General features: G+C 40.9%; 1 gene segment (V, D, J or C); it reads left to right on the plus strand.

Moving 5' to 3' along the window:
- The first annotated feature begins 879 nt into the window (after window positions 1-879).
- LOC148135153 (Ig heavy chain C region-like) lies at window positions 880-18,018 on the plus strand. The segment is given in 5 exon segments: window positions 880-921; window positions 11,177-11,482; window positions 14,583-14,894; window positions 16,838-17,146; window positions 17,603-18,018. Coding segments are annotated over 5 exon segments (1,338 nt in total).
- Window positions 18,019-23,332: the final 5,314 nt, after the last annotated feature.

Raw genomic sequence — 23,332 nt, forward strand, 5'->3', positions numbered from 1 at the left:
CAGTACTAAATGGCTCTTTCAAATGAAAATTGAGACCTCGAGTAAAGAACAGAGAATGAGTGTACTGGTCTACATCATTGTGATACTACAGTGGGTCACAGTGTTGTGCACAGTGACATCCTCATACAAAAACCACTGACAAGTTTTTATCTCAAATTGGTGATTTCTACCATGGCAGGAGCGAGAAATAATGTGAGATGCAATTTAAACGCAATCCAGTAGTGCTAGTTTGTACAAATGTATAATTTTTTCTACCTTCTTCGTGTTGATTGTCAAGTTAAATACAGATCAAACCTGGAAAAGTATTCCAAGCTTTCAAAATACAATGGATCGTAAAAGCTGAAATAACACACTGAATCATTTTTAGAGGAGTCTAAATCACTGCTGTCTCGGAAGTGAAGAAATTCTCTGCATTTTACAGTTTACAGTCTGTCATAGTATTTGACACAACGTATCTCACAGTGATATAGCTGGAGTGACACTGCAATTATGACCAATACAAAAACCTATTCAGCCTCCATTGTTTGAAACTGGTCAGTGATTACTTCTACAAACCGTCTTAACTTGCAGTGCAGTATTAGTTCTGTGCGGTTTAATGCCAGTATCACTATTTAATTTGTAAAAGTGTTGGGTAATTATCGATACACCAGTTGGGGATTTTGAGAATCAGCTCATGTGTTACTCTGTGAAGTATAAAACAGTATTAACATTAATCAAGAATGTTCAGAATTCACTAGCACAATTTTGTGATGAAGATTTATCGTGACTTTATTTTGTCTGTGGTTCTGAAAATTTAAAATGATGGCAGATTTTTGATTTGTTTTATACAGAGCTAGTTATTGTGTGACCCAGTCCAGAGAATGTAACACTGTGACTATCTTGAACACTGGGGCCAAGGGACCATGGTGGCAGTGACTTCAGGTAAGACCCTTGAACTTTCTTAGTGACTTTTTAAAAACTTTCTATTCATGTGACTAATTTCTGAATTAAATGAAACTCAGTTTCTGTGCTGAGTTTGGTTTGGTTCGGATTGATTTTTGTTCAGACTGATTACAGACTTCAGTTAAGGCTCAGCAAATAGTTACAATGGGGATGATGGAGTCAGTTACTCGGTGTATCTCTTTTTTTGATCAGATGGGCATTCTGTGTGGCTGGGTTACTTGAAACACCTAATGTCTCTTAATCAGTCAGCTATAAATAATGTTTAATGTCAGTGACACCCTGACTGTGAGTTTTATTATCATCAACAAACACTAAGAAATCAAAGATGTTTGAGACATTACTAAACATGATTAAAATATGCTAAAATATCATTATTAATTTCTTGAATATATGTTCTTACCCTGATTATATTTTCGCATTTATTTTGTGAATTAGTTGATGACAAGCAGGTTAGAAACTGTCATAAAATTTTCTTGCGGTGTATATTGCATTCTGTTGATGAGATTCTGAGTTTGTTTTACTTGATTCTGTTGAATTGAGTTGATTGGATTTTGGCTTTGTTTTAGTTGATTCGGTTTGGACTGTGTTGATTGGATTCTGACTTTGTTTTTACTTGGTTTTGTTGAATTGTGTTGATTGGCTTTTGAAATTGTTTTATTTGATTCTGTTGAATTGAATTGTTTGGATTCTGATTATGTTTCATTCAAATCTGTTGTTTTGAGTTGGTTGGATTCTGATTTTATTTTCCTTGATTCTGTTGAATTGAGTTGATTGGATCATATTCAGTTTGTGAAATTGATCAGCGTTTTCATGCTTTCTGTAATCGGTGTTTTCTCTCTGGTGAGGAGATTGACTCTCTGGATTACTTTTCATTACCAATATTTGTGAAGTTGTTTGGTTTTTCATGAATCATTTCTGCATTTGTTAAAATTATATGACACATTTTTCTCTGCTTGATTGAAAACATTGCATCCATTTGTAACGGTCTGAAAAACAACTTATGCAGAAACCCGGAAGTGTGAGAAATGAAAAAAAACGAGTTTTTAATGCATTGACTTTTTAAAAAAAAATCAGTTCTAATTGTAAACTAACTGAATTTTGTTTTGAGTAGCCTCATTCAAAATAAAATTTGGGACTAAAATCTGAAACTGCAGAATTGATCATATTATGTAATTTAAACTAACTTAAAATTATAATGTGGTAATATTTGTCCATTCAGTAATTTTGTTTTGACCATGAAGTGATTAATCAATATATGCCTTCAACCGCTCTACTGTGCGCTGCACAAGATTGTCATGATCAGGAAGGGTGTACAGGTTGGAAATAAATTGAACTGTTGCCAGAAACGTTCCAGCTTTAAGTGTTAAGTCCCCTCACAAACAAGGTTGCTGTTATGACTTGTTATTTCTCTTCAATTTAATCATTAGTTTGCTGGATTCTGAGCAGGTTTGTTAGACTTCAATTTAGTTTTTTTTGTGAGGTTACATCATGTTCTTGGTTCTGTTGAAAATGTTTGCAGAGCTAGTTCTGCTGCAAACACACCGTGTTGTGATCTGGTGATCATTGACCTGTTGAGGAGGGACTGTGCTTGGGTAACATTAAATTGTTATATTTGGGAAACTGTTTTTGGTTTCTACATTGTTTTTGCAATGTTAACACGGTTGGTGACAGTGAACCGCTCCAGGTTCCCCATTCATTGCGATCAGCATGCGAGGTGACATTTCATAAAGCCTATTCTTTCGTGAAAGACAAATCGCAAAGGTTTTAGAAATGAAGGGAAAACAGATACCTTCGGGCGCCATTTTTACTTAAAAGTAATAATTAAGGATTAATCTAATCCATGCTTTACAATCCAAATTCAGAACCCCACTATCTAGTTCAATCACAAGGTCTGTCTTTAAACAGTTTACAAGTCATAGAGAAATATAAATAGAATTCCAAAAGTCTAATGTTCTAATAGTTCTTGCTCTTGAGCAAAAATGCCATGACTGTCTTATAATTGATCAAGAAACACCTTTCAATTCCGCTGTACACGACATACATATTTTTCTGGCTGGAAAAGATCATTGGCAAAGACCATTTGGAAATTCTGCTCAATTCTATGAAGAACAGGTCAGTTTCACTGCTTTGATCAGTTTCACACGTAACTTGAGTTAATTAATTGTTATGTCCCTGATTAAACTGGATTTACAGGATAAAATAAAACATTAACTGAATTATTTAATCTGCACAGTGCTTTAGGTGTTCCCAATCTGTGCATTTTAAATAAATAGTTACATTTTCCAACAAAATATTAACTGAGGAGTCATTATTTCGAAACAACTGCTGTAGTAAATTATGTGACCAAGGCCAAATTTCGAATTAATTAAAATAATCCACTCATGACCTCGCAGGGCAGCATGGTATCTCAGTGGTTGGCTCTGCTGCCTCACAGTGCCAGGATCCCAAATTCGATCCCACCCTCAGGTGACTGCCTGTGTGGAGTTAGCACATTCTCCCTGTGTCTGTGTGGGTTTCCTTCGGGCGCTCTGGTTTCCTACCACAGTCCAAAAGATGTGCAGGTCAGGTGATTGGCTCTGCTAAATTGCACACAGTGTCCAGGGATGTGTAGGTTAGGGTGCATTAGTCAGGGGTAAATATACATTAGGGGGAATGGGTCTGGGTGGGCTACTTACTGTTCAGAGGGTCAGTGTGGAATTGTTGGGCCAAACGGCCTGTTTCTATACTGTAGGAGCCCTACTTTTAAAACCATGGGAGTGCTTGCTGCAAACGCAGAGAATTCATTTTACATCGATGTGTTCAGACGGATGCAGAGTGCACAAATTTGCAGAAGACATGAACTAGAGGATAACAGAGCACATTGTTTATTCAGACACTGAAAAGAGAGTAATATTTATTTTAATTAATATACTTGACCGATTTATTGCAATGTAGTGATCGGAAGGAATCTGCTCACATTAGTTAAGTGTGACAATAATTTAGATCAGATTTCCTGCAGTATGTATCGGGCCTTTTGCCCCAACAAGTCCACACCGACCCTCTGAAGAGTAATCCACCCAGACCCATTCCCCTTCCCTATATTTACCCCTGACTAATGCACCTAACATGATGGACGATACAGCATGACCAGTTCACCTGACATGCACATCTTTGAATTGTGGGAGGAAACCCATACAGACACAGGGGAGATTGTGTAAACTCCACATAGGCAGTCACCCGAGGCTGGAACCGAGCCTGGGTACCTGGATCTGTGAGGCAGCAGTGCCCACATTTATTTAGACATCCACTAAAGCGGGCAACTCCAGACAGAAGCATGTTTTCAATTCATACCTTTTTAAACATTTTCGTTCATTAAAAGCAGTTAACAAGAAAATGACCTTGCCCTAATTCCTTCCAGAGAAATGCTTTCCACACTGGAATGCAGTATTGACTTTATGCAGTGCATGCAAAATCTCCACAGTTCAAGGGACGTTTTAAGAATATGTAAAAACAATTTAGAGAATAATCCATTTCCTCCGGATCTGTGCTTTAATTGGCGATATTTCCCACCTCAATAATTTTGTTAAATACAATGACTTATTAAGTTTATTAACTCAGTGGTTATTTATGTTCATTGTGAACACATTCTTGTTCACATTAATCCTCTGGTTAGTTCCTCTGATGAATACAGTGAATATATTTGACGTGAGGAGTTGAGCAATGTATCCTCTAGGATTAAGTCTGTTGTGCAGTTTGTTTAAGTGCTATCTCTGACTAACTTGTCAATGGTCCTGACCATTTGTAGATTGTCCAGTTCGGATACCTGAATCTCAGACAGTTCAATTTTATCTTGAGCTTCAAAACCACTTTTATCTGCCAGAAATACAATATTCGATTAGGTGCCTCAGAATTGAGAGCCCTGACTAAGTTGTTCCAATCAGAACGAACATTTCAGGAACAAAAGGCAGATAGCAAGAGTTTTGAAATTGGTTGTTGGCAACAAGAGATATTTGATTGAGCGAGGCAGAGGGAAATATGCTGCATATTTTCTTTGTGCCTCAGTTATGCAGGACATGTTTCGTGGCAAAATGTAGAATCAGAATTGTTTTGCACCTTATTATTTGAAACCTATTATCAGCTTTTATTGTCACTGGAAACGGTCATATTACACTTCAAAACATTTTAATCTTTTCCCAACTAAGTAGACCGTCTGGTGCAGCAACATTCACAGGGGAAAGAGGAAGGGAGTTCGAGGTTGGAGTGACAGTGAATTGATGGCAATGCAATTCCTAGATTTATTCCGCTGTAGTTCCCATAGAGTTTGAACAATTTGGAGCTGCTGTCAAAGCATTCTTCGATAAATGTTGAAATGTTACTTTCATTGTACAAACATTCTGGAACAATCCCTGGTTGTTGGAAGGTGATAATAACTAACATGGTTTATGTACTGTCAAAACATGTGGGCTGTGTTCTCCGTGATAGTGTCAAGCTCATTGTGTTCAGGTCTGTTGTGATGTTGTAGTAGAGTCCCTGATTCTTTGCCAGGTGGCCTGTGTTCACTTACAACCTGTTAGAGAGGTATGTAACACAATCGCTTATCAGGTTACTTCAGTGCAAGAAAGCAGATTGACATGTCTGGGTGTTTTTTGGAATTCCACTCACAGAGGCCAATGAAATCTATTCAATCGCTGTCCTGACTTGTGTCTCTTAGATATTAAACAGAAGTTTGGTGGTTAACAGCTTTTTCCAGATCAATATTTGTTCACAAGCTTTTGGGCATCGCTAGATGGTGTTAATGGAGTAAGTGCTCAAAGAAATCCCAGCTTTTGACTTGCTGTTATGACAATATCATTTATAACTAATCCAGAATGAATCATTTTCGAAGCATATTTGATGAGATTATGCTTAGGCTGTTTTACTTTATATTAAACCAGTGCTGGAGCTGAATTTGATTGTTCAGTACGGTGGGAGTTCCGCTGAATCCAACACTTGCAGCAGATGGTGAAAGCTTTTCAGTTGGTCTTCAATTGCTATCTCAGACCATCCAGTATCTCTGCTAAGAATTCTTTTTCCAACAGGAGTCAAACCAACGTAATCACTGTTTATCTCAACAGGTGTGAGCTCTTTTGCCAAAAACATGAAAACAATTTGGTGAAGCGGGGCAGGGGGTCTCTGGATGCGAAAGGTTAACCTTGCCTTCTCTCCCCAGGAGCTGCTAGACCTGCTGAGTTTCTTCAGAAATTTCTGTCTTTATTTTGGTTTTCTAGCATTTAAAGTTTGTTGTTTCATTGAAAAAAGTTGTGTTCGATGAAGCACGTTCTTCAGAGAAAAGATGCATTTGAACAAATTGCGAATGTTCAGAGATGTTAAATATCAGAGAATCATTGAATTTGACCACCCTGATCTCGAGCTGTAGTTTCACAAGAAACTATGATGAAGTAACAACACACTTCAGAGCGCAGTGGCTGCTGTAATTGGGTGGAAGTTATTTTGATCACTCAGATAGAGAATGTCAGTGATCCCGTTCCAATTAATCAACTGAAGGTTTTTTTTTAAAGCATGTGTGAAACAATTAATTTGTTGAAATATTTTAATAAAAAGTGTTCACCGCCAGTGCTAGCTTAATGAATGACACAATGATAGGAAGGTAGGAGCAAGAGGAGGGCACTCAGCCCCTCGAGCTGTTCCACCACTTACTTAGATCATGGAGCATCTGTGAGCTAAATCCACAGGTCTCCCTTTGGCGAAAACTCTTCAACACCTTTGATTAACAAGCAAAAACTATCCCAGATTTACTGATTCGACTGCCCGTAACAAAGGGAGACACCATTTCTGAAAGACATTCCTGTGAGTACTGTGACACAATGAGGCTGGAATTAATTGCTCATGAAAGTAAACTTTCAATCTCTGACAATTTCCAATTGAAACATCCCAATCATCATATTTCATTAATTTAACACTATACTTCCATGGAATAAAGAAATATAATGTGTGATTGCCTTGCTAAAAATGCGGGAAGCTTCCTTCCTATTGTATGGTTAAGAAATAGCTCTGTTCATTCAGTGAAAACACAGTCAAATCACACAAAAGGAAACCACGTGCCTCAAATAATTTTCAATTCTTCCAGTGGTTGTTTGAATCTCTAGACAGGTGTGGAAGTGTCAGACTTTTTATATCGCCTTGAGAAACCAGTTATCATCAGTCTATTTGAATTGCTGAAGTTTGTGTGGTATTAGCACATTCACAGCGCTGTTAGGAAGTGGGCCCCATGGCGGTGATTGAGGAAGAGGAAACGGCAGAGAAATAGTTGAGAGTCAAGTTGAAGTCTAATTTGGAGGAGAGCTTTCAGGTGAAGCATTTACATGCATGTGCGCCCTTATCCTCAAGGATCACAGTTTTGGAACATGCTGCCGAAGGGACATGTCAGCATGCAAACTGGAAGCTGAAGAAGGCCCCTCGGCCCCTCTAGAATGCTATTCCATTCATGGGATCATCATTAATCTTGCTGCTCACCAGACTTCCCAACACACCGATAACATTGAACCTGATTGTTTACTGTCCAGCAAAAGAATGGTGAAGCTTTGGAATTCTCCACCACAGAAATTGATTCAGGACAAAACATTAAATGATTTCAATAAGGAGATAGATTCCTTCAATCATTAAAAAAATGCTCCGGATATGTGGGAGAAAGGCAAACAGGGTACAATATTGGTTGAAAGCCATGAAAACATTGAATGGGACATGGTTTGTAAGTTTGCACGTAACACCAACATTGGTGGTATAATTGGCAGTGAAAGTTATCCAAACGTACAATGAGATCTTGATTAGCTGGGCCAATTGGCTGAGGAGTGGCAGATGGAGTGTAATTTAAATGAATACGAGGTGTTGCTTTTTGAGAAGACAAATCAGGTCACAACTTACAGAGTTAATGGTAGGGCACTGGATAGTGATGTTGAACACAGGGCCCTGAGGGTCCAGACTCATAGAGTCTTACAGAGTTAATGGTAAGGCACTGGGTAGTGATATTGAACACTGAGGACCCTGAGGGTTCAGACTCATAGATTCTTGAAAGCGTTGTCTCAAGTAGATAGTGTGTTGAAGGCATTTGGCACATGTACCTTCATTGGTCAGAGTACTGAGTGCAGGAGTTGGGGTTTCATGTTGTAACTGTCCAAAACATTGGAATGATCTGCCAGAGGAAGTGGTAAATGCAGAGGTAGGTCCAACATTTAGAAGACATTTGAACAGCTCCAGGAACTGGATAGGTCTGGATGGATATGTGCCAAAGTCAGGCAAGTGGAATTAGTTTAATTTGGGAACTCTGGTCAGCATGGATGAGCTGGACCAAAGGAACTGTTTCTGTGCTGTACGACTTTATGACTCACTGACTTTATGGTGGAGTAGGCTCAAAGTTGGAAGGTGGTGAGCAAGTGAGGGTCTAGATTGGGCATGTGGGAGAGTTTGGGCTGGTAGGCTGTGAGGTGTTGGCTGGCTGCTGGGTAAGCTTGCATGCACACTGTCTGGCAACGTGGCATCAAGGTAAATGGTAATGGTCACAGGATAATTTGGTCGAATTGTGCTTGGTAGGTGAGGGGTAGTTTGAGCTGAAATGCAGGAGGTCTGTCTTTGCCAGGCTGGTTAGTGCAGATATGGGCAGTGTGCCAGGCTGGTTAGTGTAGAGGTGGGCAGGATGCCAGGCTGGTTGGTGTAGAGGTGGGCAGAGTGCCAGGCTGGTTAGTGTAGAGGTGGGCAGAGTGCCAGGATGTTTCGGGGGTGGAAGGTCACTTTAATGAAGTGACAGGGGGACGTGTTGTCAAAATGCAAAGCTCGGAGTCTGGCAAAATGGTGGGTGGTAAAGGACAGATGCGAAAGGAGCTAGGATGCAATGTGCACAGGTTGACTTGGGTAAGGTGAGAGGTCAGTGATCATGGACTGAGGTCATGTCTTGGGTAGTGGGCTTTTGTCAGAGGTTGTGAAAATGATGGTGCCAGGTCCAGTCAGGGCCAGATTCACCATGGGCCGGGTGCAGGGCGGCAGGAGTGTAAATGAGTGAAAGGAATTGAGATCATATGTCCATCTGGAATATAGAATATAGAACATTACGGTGCAGTACAGGCCCTTCAGCCCTCGATGTTGCGCTGACCTGTGGAACCAATCTGAAGCCTATCTATCCTACACGATTCCATTTACATCCATATGTTTATCCAATGACCTTTTAAATGCCCATAAAGTTGGCGAGTGTACTATTGTTGCAGGCAGTGTGTTCCATGGCCCTACTACTCTCTGAGTAAAGAAACAACCTCTGACATCTGTCATCTATGTCCTATCCTGCTAGCCATCACTATTCAAGGAAAAAGACTTTCACTGTCCACCCTCTGTTTATCTTTTATGTCTCAATTAAGTAACCTCTCAACCTTCTTCTCTCAAATAAAAACAGCCTCAAGACCCTCATCCTTTCCTCATCAAACCTTCCCACCATACCAATCAACATCCTGGTAAACCTCCTCTGAACTCTTCCAAACCTTCCACATTCTCCCTATAATGTGGTGACCAGAACAGTACACAATACTCCCAAGTGCAGCCACACCAGAGTTTTGTACAGCCGCAGCCTAACCTCGTGGTTCTGAAACTCATTCCCTCTATCGATGAAAGCCAACACAAAGTAAGCCTTCTTAACAACTCTATCAAACTGGCTGGCAACTTTTAGGGATCTATGTACGTGGACACCGAGATCTCTCTGCTCAGCTACACTACCAATATGGATTGCCTTGGATGTGTTTCGTGTGATAGGGGTTGTGTGTTCCGGGCATGAATGGGTGTATAGCAGGGTAGGGTTTCTCAATGTGAGTGGGAATTTAGGTCTAGACAGAGTAAGTGCAGTGGTTAGTCTGAGACATGAGGTTTGGTGGTGAACTGTGTGTCAGTTTGATAGTTATTAAAGTTAAATATTACTTGTTCATTTCTCAAATCATATTTACGTAAATACTCAGCTGTAACACTCCAAAGTCTCTGAACCTTAATAGTCCTCCATTTTTCAGAGGCCTCCAGAATTCAGATAATTGTAAATGAGATGTTTCAACTTCCAGACAATTGGCATGAGTTCAGCCGTGACAGCCATCCTCCCCATCCCAGTGCTCAGCTCCTGCCTGTGCTGCTGCTGCAGTGACCTTCCTCCCAGAGAGAACATTCTGCCTTACATTGATAAGTGAGGAAGGCTCACTGGACCTGATTTCCAAGTATGGGGATGGCAAACACGGGGGGACACAAATTTAAAGTGAGGGGAGATAGGTATAAGACAGATGTCAGAGGTAGTTTCTTTACTCATTGAGTAATAAGGGTATGGAATGCTTTGCCTGCAACGGTAGTAGATTCGCCAAGTTTAAGTACATTTAAGTCGTCATTGGGCTAACATATGGACGTACATGGGATAGTGTAGGTGGGATGGGCTTCAGATTAGTATGACAGGGCAGCGCAACATCGAGGGCCGAAGGGCCTGTACTGCGCTGTAATGTTCTATGTTCTATGATTCACTCTGACTTCTCTCCGGGGGTACTGACGGCTGTTGGGTATTTCCAGCAGCACGGCACCTCGTGCGGCAGCACGCTGGTTCCGTGGTTAGTGCTGCTGCCTCACAGTGCTCGGGACTCGGGTTCCATTCCAGCCTCGGGTGACTGTCTGTGTGGAGTTGGCACTTTCTCCCCATGTCTGTGTGCGTTTCCTCCAACACTCCAAAGATGTGCAAGTTGGGGGAATTGCAAATGTTGTATTCAGTGATTGGGAGTTTAGGTGCATTAGTCAGGGTTAACTGTAGCATAATAGGGTAGGGGAATGGGTCTGGATGCGTTACTTTTCAGAGGGTGGGTGTGGACTTGTTGGGCCAAATGACCTGTTTGCACACACTGTAGAATTTCGATGAATCTGCATTTCCTTGGTTTGTATTTTGTGAAACTTCTCTGCTCTTCACAGCAATCCAGTGAAAGTGTCAGTTGGTGAGATCTTCAAACAGTTACTGGGGTGGGACCAGGATGCTCTTCTTCCTAAATTATATGGCAATGGTCAAGGTCGAGGGCATGTTTCTAAAGAGGGAACCAATGATCATGATCAGCAACTGATAGGAAACAAAAATAAACCCCAGTTATTCTGTCGACTTCAGCGGGAGCATACTGGCAAACGTTTACAGCTGAGGATACATTTGAGTAACTGATAAGGTCAAATTAACAGAAACTAACATGCTCAATTGGTCATTCTGTTGTAGAGACACCGTCTCCCCCCACGCTTTATGGCCTGGTCTCCTCCTGTCAGGAGCACAACACCGGTTCTGTGATCTTTGGTTGTTTGGCGATGGACTATTCCCCTGACGTCACCAAGGTAACCTGGAAGAAAGGTGGGGAGCTAATCACGACTGGATTGAAGACTTACCCATCAGTGAGAAACAAGAAGGGAACCTATACCCTGAGCAGCCAGTTAACCCTGCCCGGGTCAGCGGTAGGTTGCCCCAGCAAAGTCTCCTGTGAGGTTCAACACAGCGGGTCACACAAGAGCAAAGTAATGCCATGTCCAGGTAAGTGTTGTAGGAACTGAGATAAACAGATCATCTGTGATTAACATGAATAAGGCATTATTTATAACCGTTTTCACAGAATCACCTTATACAGCACAGGAAAAAGGCCCTTTGATCCATCCAATTCACGGCTATCAATAACAGCCACCTAACTATTCCAGTCTCATGTGCCAGCACACGATCCATTGCCTTGTGTGACTTGCCCTTGCAAGGATACTTCATACTTATTATGAGGCGCTCAGTCTCTACATGACTTATAGGTGCTGAGCTCCAGGCTAACACCACCCTCTGTTTGATTTTGTTTTCTCCTGAGATCCACTTGGAAGCTCCTGGCCTTACTTTCACCCTGTGCCCCTGAGGCATTGATCTCTCCATCAAGGGGAAGGTTTCATCCAGTTTACCCTGTCTGTGCCTAAAATAATTCTAGACATCATGGGATAATCTTCTCCCTAATTCTCCTCTGCTCCAAGGAAAACCCCTGTCTATCTAATCTAGTTTCATAACTAAAACCCTCCAACCCAGGCAAGATCCTGGCAAATCTCATCAATACTGCCTTCAGTGTAATCACATTCCTTCGATAACATGCACACAACGCTTCAGTATGGCCTAACCAGTGTTTTATTAAGTTCCAGTATCATCTCACCACTCTTCATTGTCAATGTCTAGGCTAATAAAAGCAAATATCCTCCCACTTTCTTAGCCTCATTATCCAGACGACACAGTACTATAGGAGATCGGTGGGTACATGCACCAAAGATCCTCAGGCCTTTCCAGGGTTCCTCCATTCAAAACGTCATACCTCACAGATTCTTCTGCCGAATTACATCACCTTACATTTATTCAGAATAATTTCCATTTGCAACTTTTCTCTTCACATACAACCAACCCTTTTATATCCTCCTGCAATCTAAAGCCATTATGCTCATGACTTACCAACATGACAGTTTTCATTTCATCTGTGAATTCACTGGTTCATCCTCCTAAATTTGAGTCTCAATCATTGGTATGTAAGAGAAATAGCACGGAAATCAACACCAATCCCTACAGAACACCAGGAGACATATGTTTCCAGTCACGCAGACACCCGTTGACTATTATCACCTGCTCCCATCACTCAGCCAGTTCTAGATCCAATCTGTCAAATTAACTCGGATCCCATTGGCTCTGATTATTGCTATCATCTGGACATCGAGTTATCTCTATGAAAACTACTATCAAATTGTTACACATGACTTCCTCTCAATAAAACCGTGCTTAAAATTGTTGATTTAACTTCCAAATGAAGACTAATTTCACTTCTCAATAGTTTCCTTACCACTGAGACGAGCTTGACAGATCTATGTTTTCATTATTTATCCCTTCCTTTGTCCTGCATCACAGTGCAACGTTGGCTGATCTACACTCACTCGGCACAACTGCTGTGGCCAGACAGGAATTCTAAATTATTGTCAGCAACCCAACTATTTCATCCTTTGCATCGCTCAACCGCTCGGTATACTTTTCATCTGCCCTGGAAATATAACCACTTTTCATTCAGCAAGACAACACAGAACATCACGTCATGTGTCCTAATTTCTGAAAGTACATCGCAACACCCCTCCATGATTTCTGTCCCCACATTGTCCCTCTTCCTAGTGAACACTGACACAACACATTCGTTTTGACCACAACCTAATCCTCTGGCTCCACTCCAATAATAACACTTAATGGGCATTACTGTTTCCCGAATAATTCTTTTATTATGAATAAGCCTGTAACTTTTAAAAATATTTTCCTTTATTTTGACTGCTATTATTTTTTCATGGTCCTTTTTGCTCTTCTAATTCCTTTGTCTTTCAAACTCCCCCTTGCACGTTCTGTACTCCATATTAGTTTCTATTGTTTTGAGATTTCAGTATAGACCGGAAGCCTCCCTTGTTTCTCTTTATCTCCCCCTCCATGCCCTTTGGTGTCCAGAGCCCGCTGCATTCTTGGTCCCACGCAGTGGCTTCCTGGGAAATGTCCTCCCTGTGATTTTCCTATCTCTTTCTTAAATGTGTCACACTGCTCTGACTCAGATTTACCAATAAGTGTCAGCTTCCAGTCCACTCTGGTCAAGTCATTACCTGATCTTACTAAAACTGTCCTTCCCCTTTTCAGAACTTTGGGCCAATTTCTATTCCTTTGCAGTACAATCTGAAATCCAACTGATTTACCATCACTGTCTGCAAAGTGCTCCACCACTGGTGTTTTACCCACTGGGTCGACTTCATTCCCTAAAGTTAAGTTCAGGTTCACCCCTCTCTTGCAATGTCTGGATTAAAATTCTCTGTATTAAACACATACTTTGTTCAAATATTCTCCTGGAGGCATTTTCAGAATTGTGCTCCCTCTAAACTTTTGACAAAATGAATATCCAAGCCTATGCTGAGGAAGTTAAAAACCTCTTTTCTCATTCCCCTATTTAATTTACATGTCTCTGAAATTTGCCCATGTATTTGCACTTGGTCTTTTGGACCTATAGTAAGGTCTATCGTGCTCTCCCAGTAGTTATGTTTGCTGTATTTTGGTTTTGAAGTACTGTCCATTTGCCTTTGTTTGAGGAGGTATCCATGATTTCATTTCTCTTTACAGCCTAAAATACTCCTGTCAGAATTGCGACAGAAGCAACATTCTGTACCGTACACCCCCGCCCCCATCCTTTTCCATCTTTCCCTGTCTCGCCTGAAGGCACTAAATCCTGGAATATTGAATAGCCACTCCTGCCCGGCTCTCAATATGTCTCCGTGAGAGCAACGGCATCATATCTTCATTTATGCCAGTAATTCGTCTGCCTTGTTCATCAGACTCTGTCATTAAAATGAATACCATCCAACGTTGCTATCTCCCTTCTGATGTTACCGGCCTATAGTTTCTATGCCTCCTTGACTCCCTTGCTGTGTCCTCTAAGTTTAGCCTTTCACATTGTCCTGCTGATCTTTCTATGTGGATCCCAGCTTCTCCAGCACTCTGCACAATTATGATTCCTGTGTCCATTAACCACAAGAAACCTTGATATATGAGAACTGATTGTATTTGTTATGAAATTCATCGGATAATGTATGCGATGTGTTTCCTAAAGGTCCAGACATTCTCCCACCAACCCTTCTCCTAACTGTGAGCTCCAGTGAAGAAATCGCAAGCAGCAAGTTTGCAACCGTCGTCTGTTCAATCATCGAGTTCCATCCGAAGTCAATCTCCGTGAGTTGGTTGAAAAATGGCCGACCCTTGGATTCTGGCTTCTTCACGTCTCCCGTGTGTGAGGCGGACGGGAACTTCTCGGTGACGAGTCGGCTGATGGTCCCTTATGGTGAATGGTACAACAGTGCGGTCTATACCTGCCAGGTCACTCATGGAGAGAACATTCAACGTAAAAACATCACCGCACTCCAGGGTAAGAGACACAGACTGAGAGAGCTACAAATCAATCTGAACTCTGATGTGAATCAAACACACGAATTTATCAGGCGTAGTAAACAGCACGGTACAGCTTCTCATTTCCCAACAAGCCACGTAGCTCATTTCAGTTTGAGTGTTACATTAGCATTGCTCATAATTCAACTTTTGGCAAGTCAGAAAAGCATGTTTCCTCTCTGTTGAAGATAGATATATAGACAGTGAGCTTTGTTAAATGGTTTGTTGCCTGACCATGCTGGGAGAGGCATTCAGAGTGCTGAATGCTTGCCTGGTAGCTGCTTCAAGGATAAGTTTGGGGTGGAGGGGGGATATTGGAGAGATATGTGATTGAAACATAGAAAATACTGAGAGACTGAGGTCGAGTGAATGTGGAATAGATGCTTTGACTGGTAGGCGAGACAAGGACCCAAGGGCACAGTCTCAGGATCAAAGGGGCACCGTTTAGAACTGAGATGGGGAGGGATTTCTTCAGCCAGAGGGTGATGAGTCTGTGGAACATGTTGCTGCAGAGGGCTGTGGAGGCCAGGCCTTTGTGTGTACTCAAGCCAGAGATAGATCGACTCTTGTTTAGTACAGGGAGAAGGCAGGAGAATGGCTTTAGCCCGAAATGTCGATTTTCCTGCTCATCGGATGCTGCCTGACCTGCTGTGCTTTTCCAGCATCGTTCTGATCTAAACTCTGGATTGGCCGAACAACCTTATTCTGATCCTCTATCAAATTGACGTGGTGAAAATATGCAGTGATCCTTACTTGAAAATAAATCAAAATGCGTTCAATGCTTCATTCCCTGCTCAGGAATGACCTGTTGGTTGGACATTGTACGACATCGATTTTTATCTGCTACTGAGCTCTTTAACTTCATTTGTGGGATCAGACCACAGACCAAGTGGCTATCACATTTGATGAACTGGGATAAACGTGATCTCACTGAGCTGCTTTAAGATGCTCTCTGTAATTAGTGGATAAGGCAGGAGAATAAATGTTGGTGGGAATGCTACAATAGGGATGAATGAACTAGGAACTCAAGACAGGCTGATTTAGCCTGGTTTGGGGTGGCGATGTTTACACAGTGAGTAGTGGATGTCTATAAAATTAGTGACATTTCCATCGCGTTTGTAGATTAATTTAAGACGCTTTTGTTTGTTTTTTTCTCTCCTGCTCTATGAAGAAATTTAAAAATGCAGCTTGGTAAATAAAGTGAAAGTACAGACCAGTTCTGAACTAACTGAATGGAGGGAAAGACTTAAGGAGATGGGTGTCCTTCCCGATATCCAATGCTGTACTCAATGTCTTGTTTTCAGATCTATTCCAAACACAGCCCACGAGGAACAATGACATAAATTAGAGAATGACATCACACCAATAACGCAAAGTATTTTTGATCACGTTAAATATAATGAACAGAATTTCCATGGCTGTTCACCACTCCTGTAACACTTTAGAACTCTGCAAAGAGAATAATTATTATTTATTATAATCTCTCCAAAATTTGGGATGTGATTTGGCAGTCAGTGTGACCAGCAGCACTTGCACCTAAAGGTTATGAACATGGAAATGAACTCATTATATTCAGATTACTCTTGTCACAAGTATCAATACATGGTCTTAAGTGAGAGACAAACTCCAAAAGAAAGATAATTCCATGGGTTACATGATGGTATCTTCAATGATTTTACTTTTTTCACAGGTTTCGTGTGTTACAAAGCCAGTGCTCGTAAGGAATAATTACACAGGGTATGTTATAGGTAATCACAAATGTTTCACAGATCAAAATACATCAACAATAGTAAGCATCGTTTCAGAATAGTTGGAGTTGCCATTTTGAAGGTGGTGTCTTCACCCTGTGAAGGAGTAATCTGAAGATTGGCTGTTTGTATCAGAAAGGGGCATTTTTCATTGACTTTGATTTTTGTTTCATAGAAGATACCGAGTGCCACCCTAACACCGTTAAAATCCTCCCACCGCCAGTAGAACAAGTCTTACTGGAGGCGACGGTGACGTTAACCTGCGTTGTGTCCAATCTTCCTTCTGGAGTCAATGTGACCTGGAAACAAGAAAAGAAGCCTCTGAAATCAGAGATTGCTGAGCAGCCTGGACAGAATCCCGACAGCGTGACCAGCAAATTAGACATTTCTACTGAAGCCTGGCTGAGTGGCGTTACTTTTGAATGTGTGGTGTACCATCAGAATCTACCGACTCCGCTGAGAGACTCCATCCACAAGGAGAAAGGTGAGCGGTGAGATTAAAGCACAAAGGATCCCATGTGTAATCCAGATCCAGGAACATCAATGACAGGCTTTGATTGGTAATGAACCAACACTGTTGGGGGCATTAATGATGCATCTGAAGGCAGGACAGCTAAGTAGCTGATTCAGAAAAAGATGGACCAAAGGATATTGTATTCTGATTAAGTCAGAGAAGGTGGGAAGAAGCCTGGGTTGTGACGTCACCATCAGCAATGACAAATTGCCAGAATGTCCTCGTTGTGGGCTGGAAACATGGAGACAACTTTCACATTAAACTTTCCTTTTTTTACTGAACAGAATGTGTACCACTGTGCTCCTTTAAAAAAACAAAAGTGAATAAATCCCAAATTAAACATGGCGTATTTTAATATTTAGTGAAATTTTGATATTGGTTCAGGATTTTTTTGGTTGATTTATATTTGTCTCCAATATTCTGCAGTGATTAATCCGCTGGAGCCATCAGTGTCGGTCCTCCTGCCACCAACAGAAGAAATCTCCGCTCAGAGGTTTCTCTCCCTCACCTGTTTAGTGAGAGGTTTCTCCCCCCGAGAGATCTTCGTCAAGTGGACAAACAATGACAAGCCGGTGAATCCCAGTAACTACAAGAACACCGAGGTGATAGCGGAGAGCGACAGCACCTCCTTCTTTATCTGCAGCCTGTTATCCATTACAGCGGAGGAGTGGGCCAGCGGTGCTTCTTACTCCTGTGTGGTGGGACATGAAGCGATTCCATTGAAGATCATCAACAGAACAGTCGATAAATCCAGCGGTAAACCGAGTTTTGTAAACATTTCACTTGCACTGATGGACACTGTTAATTCATGTCAATAAAAATCTCAAAGTTGCATTTAATAATTCAACAGAAGTAATGAAGTGTTTTTTTTTCCTCCAGTTGTGTGTTAAATACTGAATTAGTTGTTTCTCACTCTGACTTACATTCCATCTGTGTAGTTAAAGTGGATTATTAACAGGTCTAGAACGAGTGTCTTGTGCAGTTAATGTTCCCTGATCAGATACACCCTGGGTCAGAGACAGAGTAAAGCTCACTCATTGCAGGATTCCGCCAAGGACGTTATTCATCCTAAATCCCTCTGTGACAAAATCTGACAATGTCCATTTTATGTCAAGGGTAGGGCACGAGTTTTGAACTTGGTGTTTTGATTCCCCCAATTGGACATTCTTACAAAATTCATGTCAGTTTTAAACTGCCAAATTGCACCAATTGGAAATGTAAATTTAAGACACTTTAAAATTAAATTTGATTGGAACATACCAATCGTAAAGAGTGCGGAACAGTTTGAATGTAACCTTTGTTTCTGGGGAACTGCCAGGGATCTTGCGCCAGCGCATGTGTTGACAGAATGTATCTTCACTTTCACACCAAAGAGAATCAACAGATAAGTTGTCGTGGAGCAGAGGGGAGGGGAACGATGAATGGTCTGTTCTCTTGCTCCCTGTGCAGAGTTTTCATGGTGGATGTCCTCTGTAATGTAACCCAGTTGCTAACAGGGACAGTCAGCTTCTTGCTTACTGTCCAAAGATTTTACATTTCCATGCAAAACAATACCTTTCAAGCATGTTAGACACGCTTGGCTCTGTTAACAAATGATTAACATTGATTCCCATAATCCAAAACTGGTGTTTGCATCATCCCAGTTTGAATTCCATAGTTTTGTCTCAGTTTTCTGGAGCACATGGGATCAATTCTGGTATTCGAATACCTGATATCATTTTGTTTCACATACAGAAACAAGTAGACATTTTCTAATAAACATATTCAGAAATGTTATCTCTGGGGCAGTGGGGATTTGAACTCACGCCTTTTCTCTCAGAGACAGAAGTTCTATCACTGCAACAGAAGAGTTGCTCATAAAACGCTTATCTCTGCACGACGATGGGAAATGTTTCCTGTAACACCAAGGTCAAATCTAATTATGGGCAATGCATTACAATTAGAACAATAAATTAGAATAATGAAAATTGCAATCTGGTATAAGAACAGACACAGAGAGATGATCGCAAATACACACGTAATGACACATATATGGGCTCTCACCTAAAGACACATGTTTATGTGCACACTCAAATGTGCATATAGATAAGATGTCACACACGCATACGCGCACAGAGCCACACATGCAAGTGGTACTTGAACACTCACCTTAGCTCATACAAAAACTCACATACTCCGAAAGAAAATCATTTGCACAAATGAACAGGGGTACTCAGACATAACCATGAGAAACATCGACACACGGTAACACACAAATGGGCATGAATACATATACATTCATACAGCACAATGTGTACAGACATACACACATGAACACACAGATACAAAATCTGAAAAATGTCCTCCTACATGTCAACTCACACAGGCACGTAAGTGCACAGAGATAAACATTAATATCATTATTTTCCCATTTTCAGAATCACAAACATACGATGACAGAGGCAGCTTAATTAGTTATTTTGAAACCACATTGATCAGCATATATACAATATCACACGCACACACAAATTCAGAGTCTCACATGCAGACACACAAGTGCATAGATGAACAAATAGAGGAGTGTTTATTAAATAAGGATAATGGGCACAAGGATCAGCAAGCATCCACAAACAATAGCACAAACAAGCTGATAAGGAGATGGTTTGGGAAAGATTGCCACACAAGTAATCATCATCATATAAATATAAACATCCATCAAAACATAACATTGCATGCTAACATTCATTAAGCATAAACATGAAAATAACCCAGTGTAGGTAGGATCTGAAACAGACACATAAGCACACATTTTAGATAGCACTAATGAAAAGTGAACACTCACAAAGACATTACAAGATAAGCATAGGCAGCAACGAAGTGGCATATTAGCATGATGATGCTTACACACTGGGAAAAGACCAGAATTAAGGTGCACAAACACATGAGCACACCAGCAGTAAAGGAACAGAAATATGTTTATTCATGCACAGACTCCAACATGGGCTAGAGTGAAGTAAGAGACTCTTATAACCACATACACAAACATTAAAGGGAAACCAAACACACCAAGCAGTAGATCAAATAAATTAAGGGACACACGTACAAAAACTTATTCCTAAATATACAGATCCTACAAACTAAAATATGAAGCAATGTCCTGACTGTGATGTCACTTATATTCACGATTTGCCAAGCAATTGGTCACCAATACAAAAGATGATGCACTACGGATAATCTCACCATATCATTCGTGTAAAAAATAATTCCCTATTTTGACCTTGAAGTTAATAGAGTCTATTAATTAGTCCTGTGTGTGTAATAATTTTCATCTATCTGTCATTCTACATTTAGTTGTTATAGTTACCGTGTGGATTACTGCACCTCTCTAAAAATTCAAAACAAAATAAAGTAAAACTGCAAATTAATATTGTATCTAATTACTACAAAAAATTAGCAATCTAATGACACCAAATTGGAAAGGAATGTTGAAATGTAGCCAATTCTGAGGACTACAAGAAGTTGCAAGAGATCATTAATTAATTTATGGCATGTTCAAATAATTAGCAAATGAAGATTAACACAGATAAACGTAAGGTGTTACATCTTGGTAGGAATAATGTGCAGGTCACTTATTCAAAGATGCACGTCTAAGTGAGGGAGAGAAACAAAGGGATCTCAGACTACGACATCAGTCACTAACAATTTCACCACAGGTTCCGAAGGCCATAAAAATGCAAACAAAGCTCTAAGCTTTATCTCTAAAGGGATAGATTTGAAAGTAGGGTCACTATAGAAATTTGGTTGACTATAATTAAGAGTATTGCCTGCAGTTCGAGTTGACATATTATAGAATGGATGAGAGAGTGTGAAGAGAAGATTTATAAGAATGCTACACAAGTTTCTGGCTGTGTATATCAAGGAAGAATTGTTGCGCTGTTCACTTTTCTCTTGTAAAGAAGGCTGACAGTTCTAAAATTATGAAAGATTTTGAAGGGAGAAGGTACAGAGAAAACATTTCACTACGGGGTAGAACGTGACTAGAGGCTGTCAATATAAGACAGTACCTCAAGAAATTCAAAAGGGAATTCAGAAGAAACCTCTTCACTGAAAGAATGATGAGAACGGGGAATATGTGACCAGACGGAATAGTTGAAATCATTAGTTGAGATGTATTTCAAGGAAACTAGGTGAGCACTTGGAAGGGATGGGAATAGAGAATTACAGTGGGCGATTTCGATGAGGAAAGATGAGAAACACCTTGAGTGGAACATAAGCGCTGGCATGAACTGATTGTACCAAATGGTCTGTATTTCCTCTGTAATCCTATGTCGAAAATCACCATTGTATGAATCAAAAAGTGTATTAAAAACATCTAGAAGAATTATAATGTTTCTCACAAAAAAGTCTCAAGTATTCACCAGTGAATGTAAATGATTTTATCACATGGCCACACTTCACTATTTGCTTGCTAGCACTGAACCACAGTAATCACAGTACTCTTACTAGGAGTAGGAGTAACCCAGTGTCCATGCATCAATTGGGGGATCTTACTGACTTATTAATGGTCTCAGTAGGACCTGCCAACCTGGTCCTGGGAATGTTGTGAACACTCCAGCCCTCACGGCTTCTTTCACTCACTTACTCTGATTTCCAGTTCCGGTAATGATCGCCACCATGGACAGGAGACTGTTCCAGTATGCAGAAGGGATACCCTGTTATGAGCCATAAGGTACTTCATTAGGAGGGACATCCTGCAGGCGTGTCTCTCGGATGCAGGAGAAGGTCTCCCACACAATGGAGGACCCACCTACTGCTAACAAACTGCCAGCATTGGCGGGAACAGACTCTACATTGACCACCTGAGTGGCCATCCTTTCCCTAATTTGGGATCAATAAAATACTACGGAGGTGGAAATATGAGAGCCACTGAAACTCCTTCCTCCCTTATTATTATCCACCTAATGACCTTGCAGCCTGTCCCTAGAGGGCTGATAGAACGCAGTCCCATTGCAATATTCAAGAACATGAAGAGCTGGCAGACTGGTCAAAATTGATAAAGCTTAACACAAACAGTCTTGTCCTGAGTGTTAAATTCTAAAGTGTAACTTGAGATGAGTTCAATAAAAATGGCAGAAGTACCGAAACAAACACTTCCATCCATCAGAAACAAATTTCTATGAATGGGAACGGGTGGTCCGCTATTTGGAATGGAGCAGTGCATTTGAAACGTTAATGTGGAGCAGCAATGTTATATGATGGATGTGTGCACAGTTTGAAGCTGTTTGCTGATTCAGTTTTGCGAAAGCTTTGGCAGATACATTCCAATTAGAATGAATTAAATCTGCCAAAGTGGACATTAAATACTCACATTTATGAGATGCTTTAACATAGTACATAGAAAAGTACAGCACAGAACAGGCTCATTGGCACACGATGTTTTGCTGAGGTTTAATCCTAATGTAAAATATAATAACAACCTACACACCCCTCAACTCACTGCTAAACATGTGCATGTCCAGCAGTCGCTTAAAAGTCCCTAATGACTCTGCTTCCACCACCACCACTGGCGATGCATTCCATGCATTCACAACTCTCTACATAAAGAACCTACCTCTGACGTCTCCTCTATACCTTTCTCCTAATATCTTAAAAATATGACCCCCCTCGTACCAGTCAATCCTGCCCTGGGGAAAAGTGTCTAGCTATTGACTTTATCTATTCCTCTCATTATCTTGTATACCTCAATCAGGATTCCTCTCTTCCTCCTTCTCTCCAGAGAGAAACGTCTGAGCTTATTCAACCTTTCTTCATTAGGCAAGCCCTCAGTCCAGGCAGCATCCTGGTAAACCTTCTTTGAATGCTCTCCAAAGCCTCTTTCTTATAGCAGGGCGACCAGAACTGGACACAATATTCCAAGTGTGCTCTCACCAGGGACTTGTAGAGCTGTCGCAAAACCTCGCGGCTCTCAAACTCGATCCCCCTGTTAATGAAAGCCAAAACACCAAATGATTTCTTAACAACCCTATCCATTTGGGTGGTAACTTTGAGGGATCTATGTACTGCACACCCAGATCCCTCTGTTCCTCCACACTGCCAAGAATCCTGTCTTTAACCCTATATTTATTCGAGTCCGACCTTTCAAACTAGAAAAGGATGCACCAAATGCCAAACAGGGGA

The sequence above is a fragment of the Chiloscyllium plagiosum genome, unplaced genomic scaffold (assembly GCF_037043375.1).
Source record: "Chiloscyllium plagiosum isolate Xiang-an unplaced genomic scaffold, Cpla_swu_hap1 HiC_scaffold_51, whole genome shotgun sequence".
In the NCBI taxonomy this organism is placed as follows: domain Eukaryota; kingdom Metazoa; phylum Chordata; class Chondrichthyes; order Orectolobiformes; family Hemiscylliidae; genus Chiloscyllium; species Chiloscyllium plagiosum.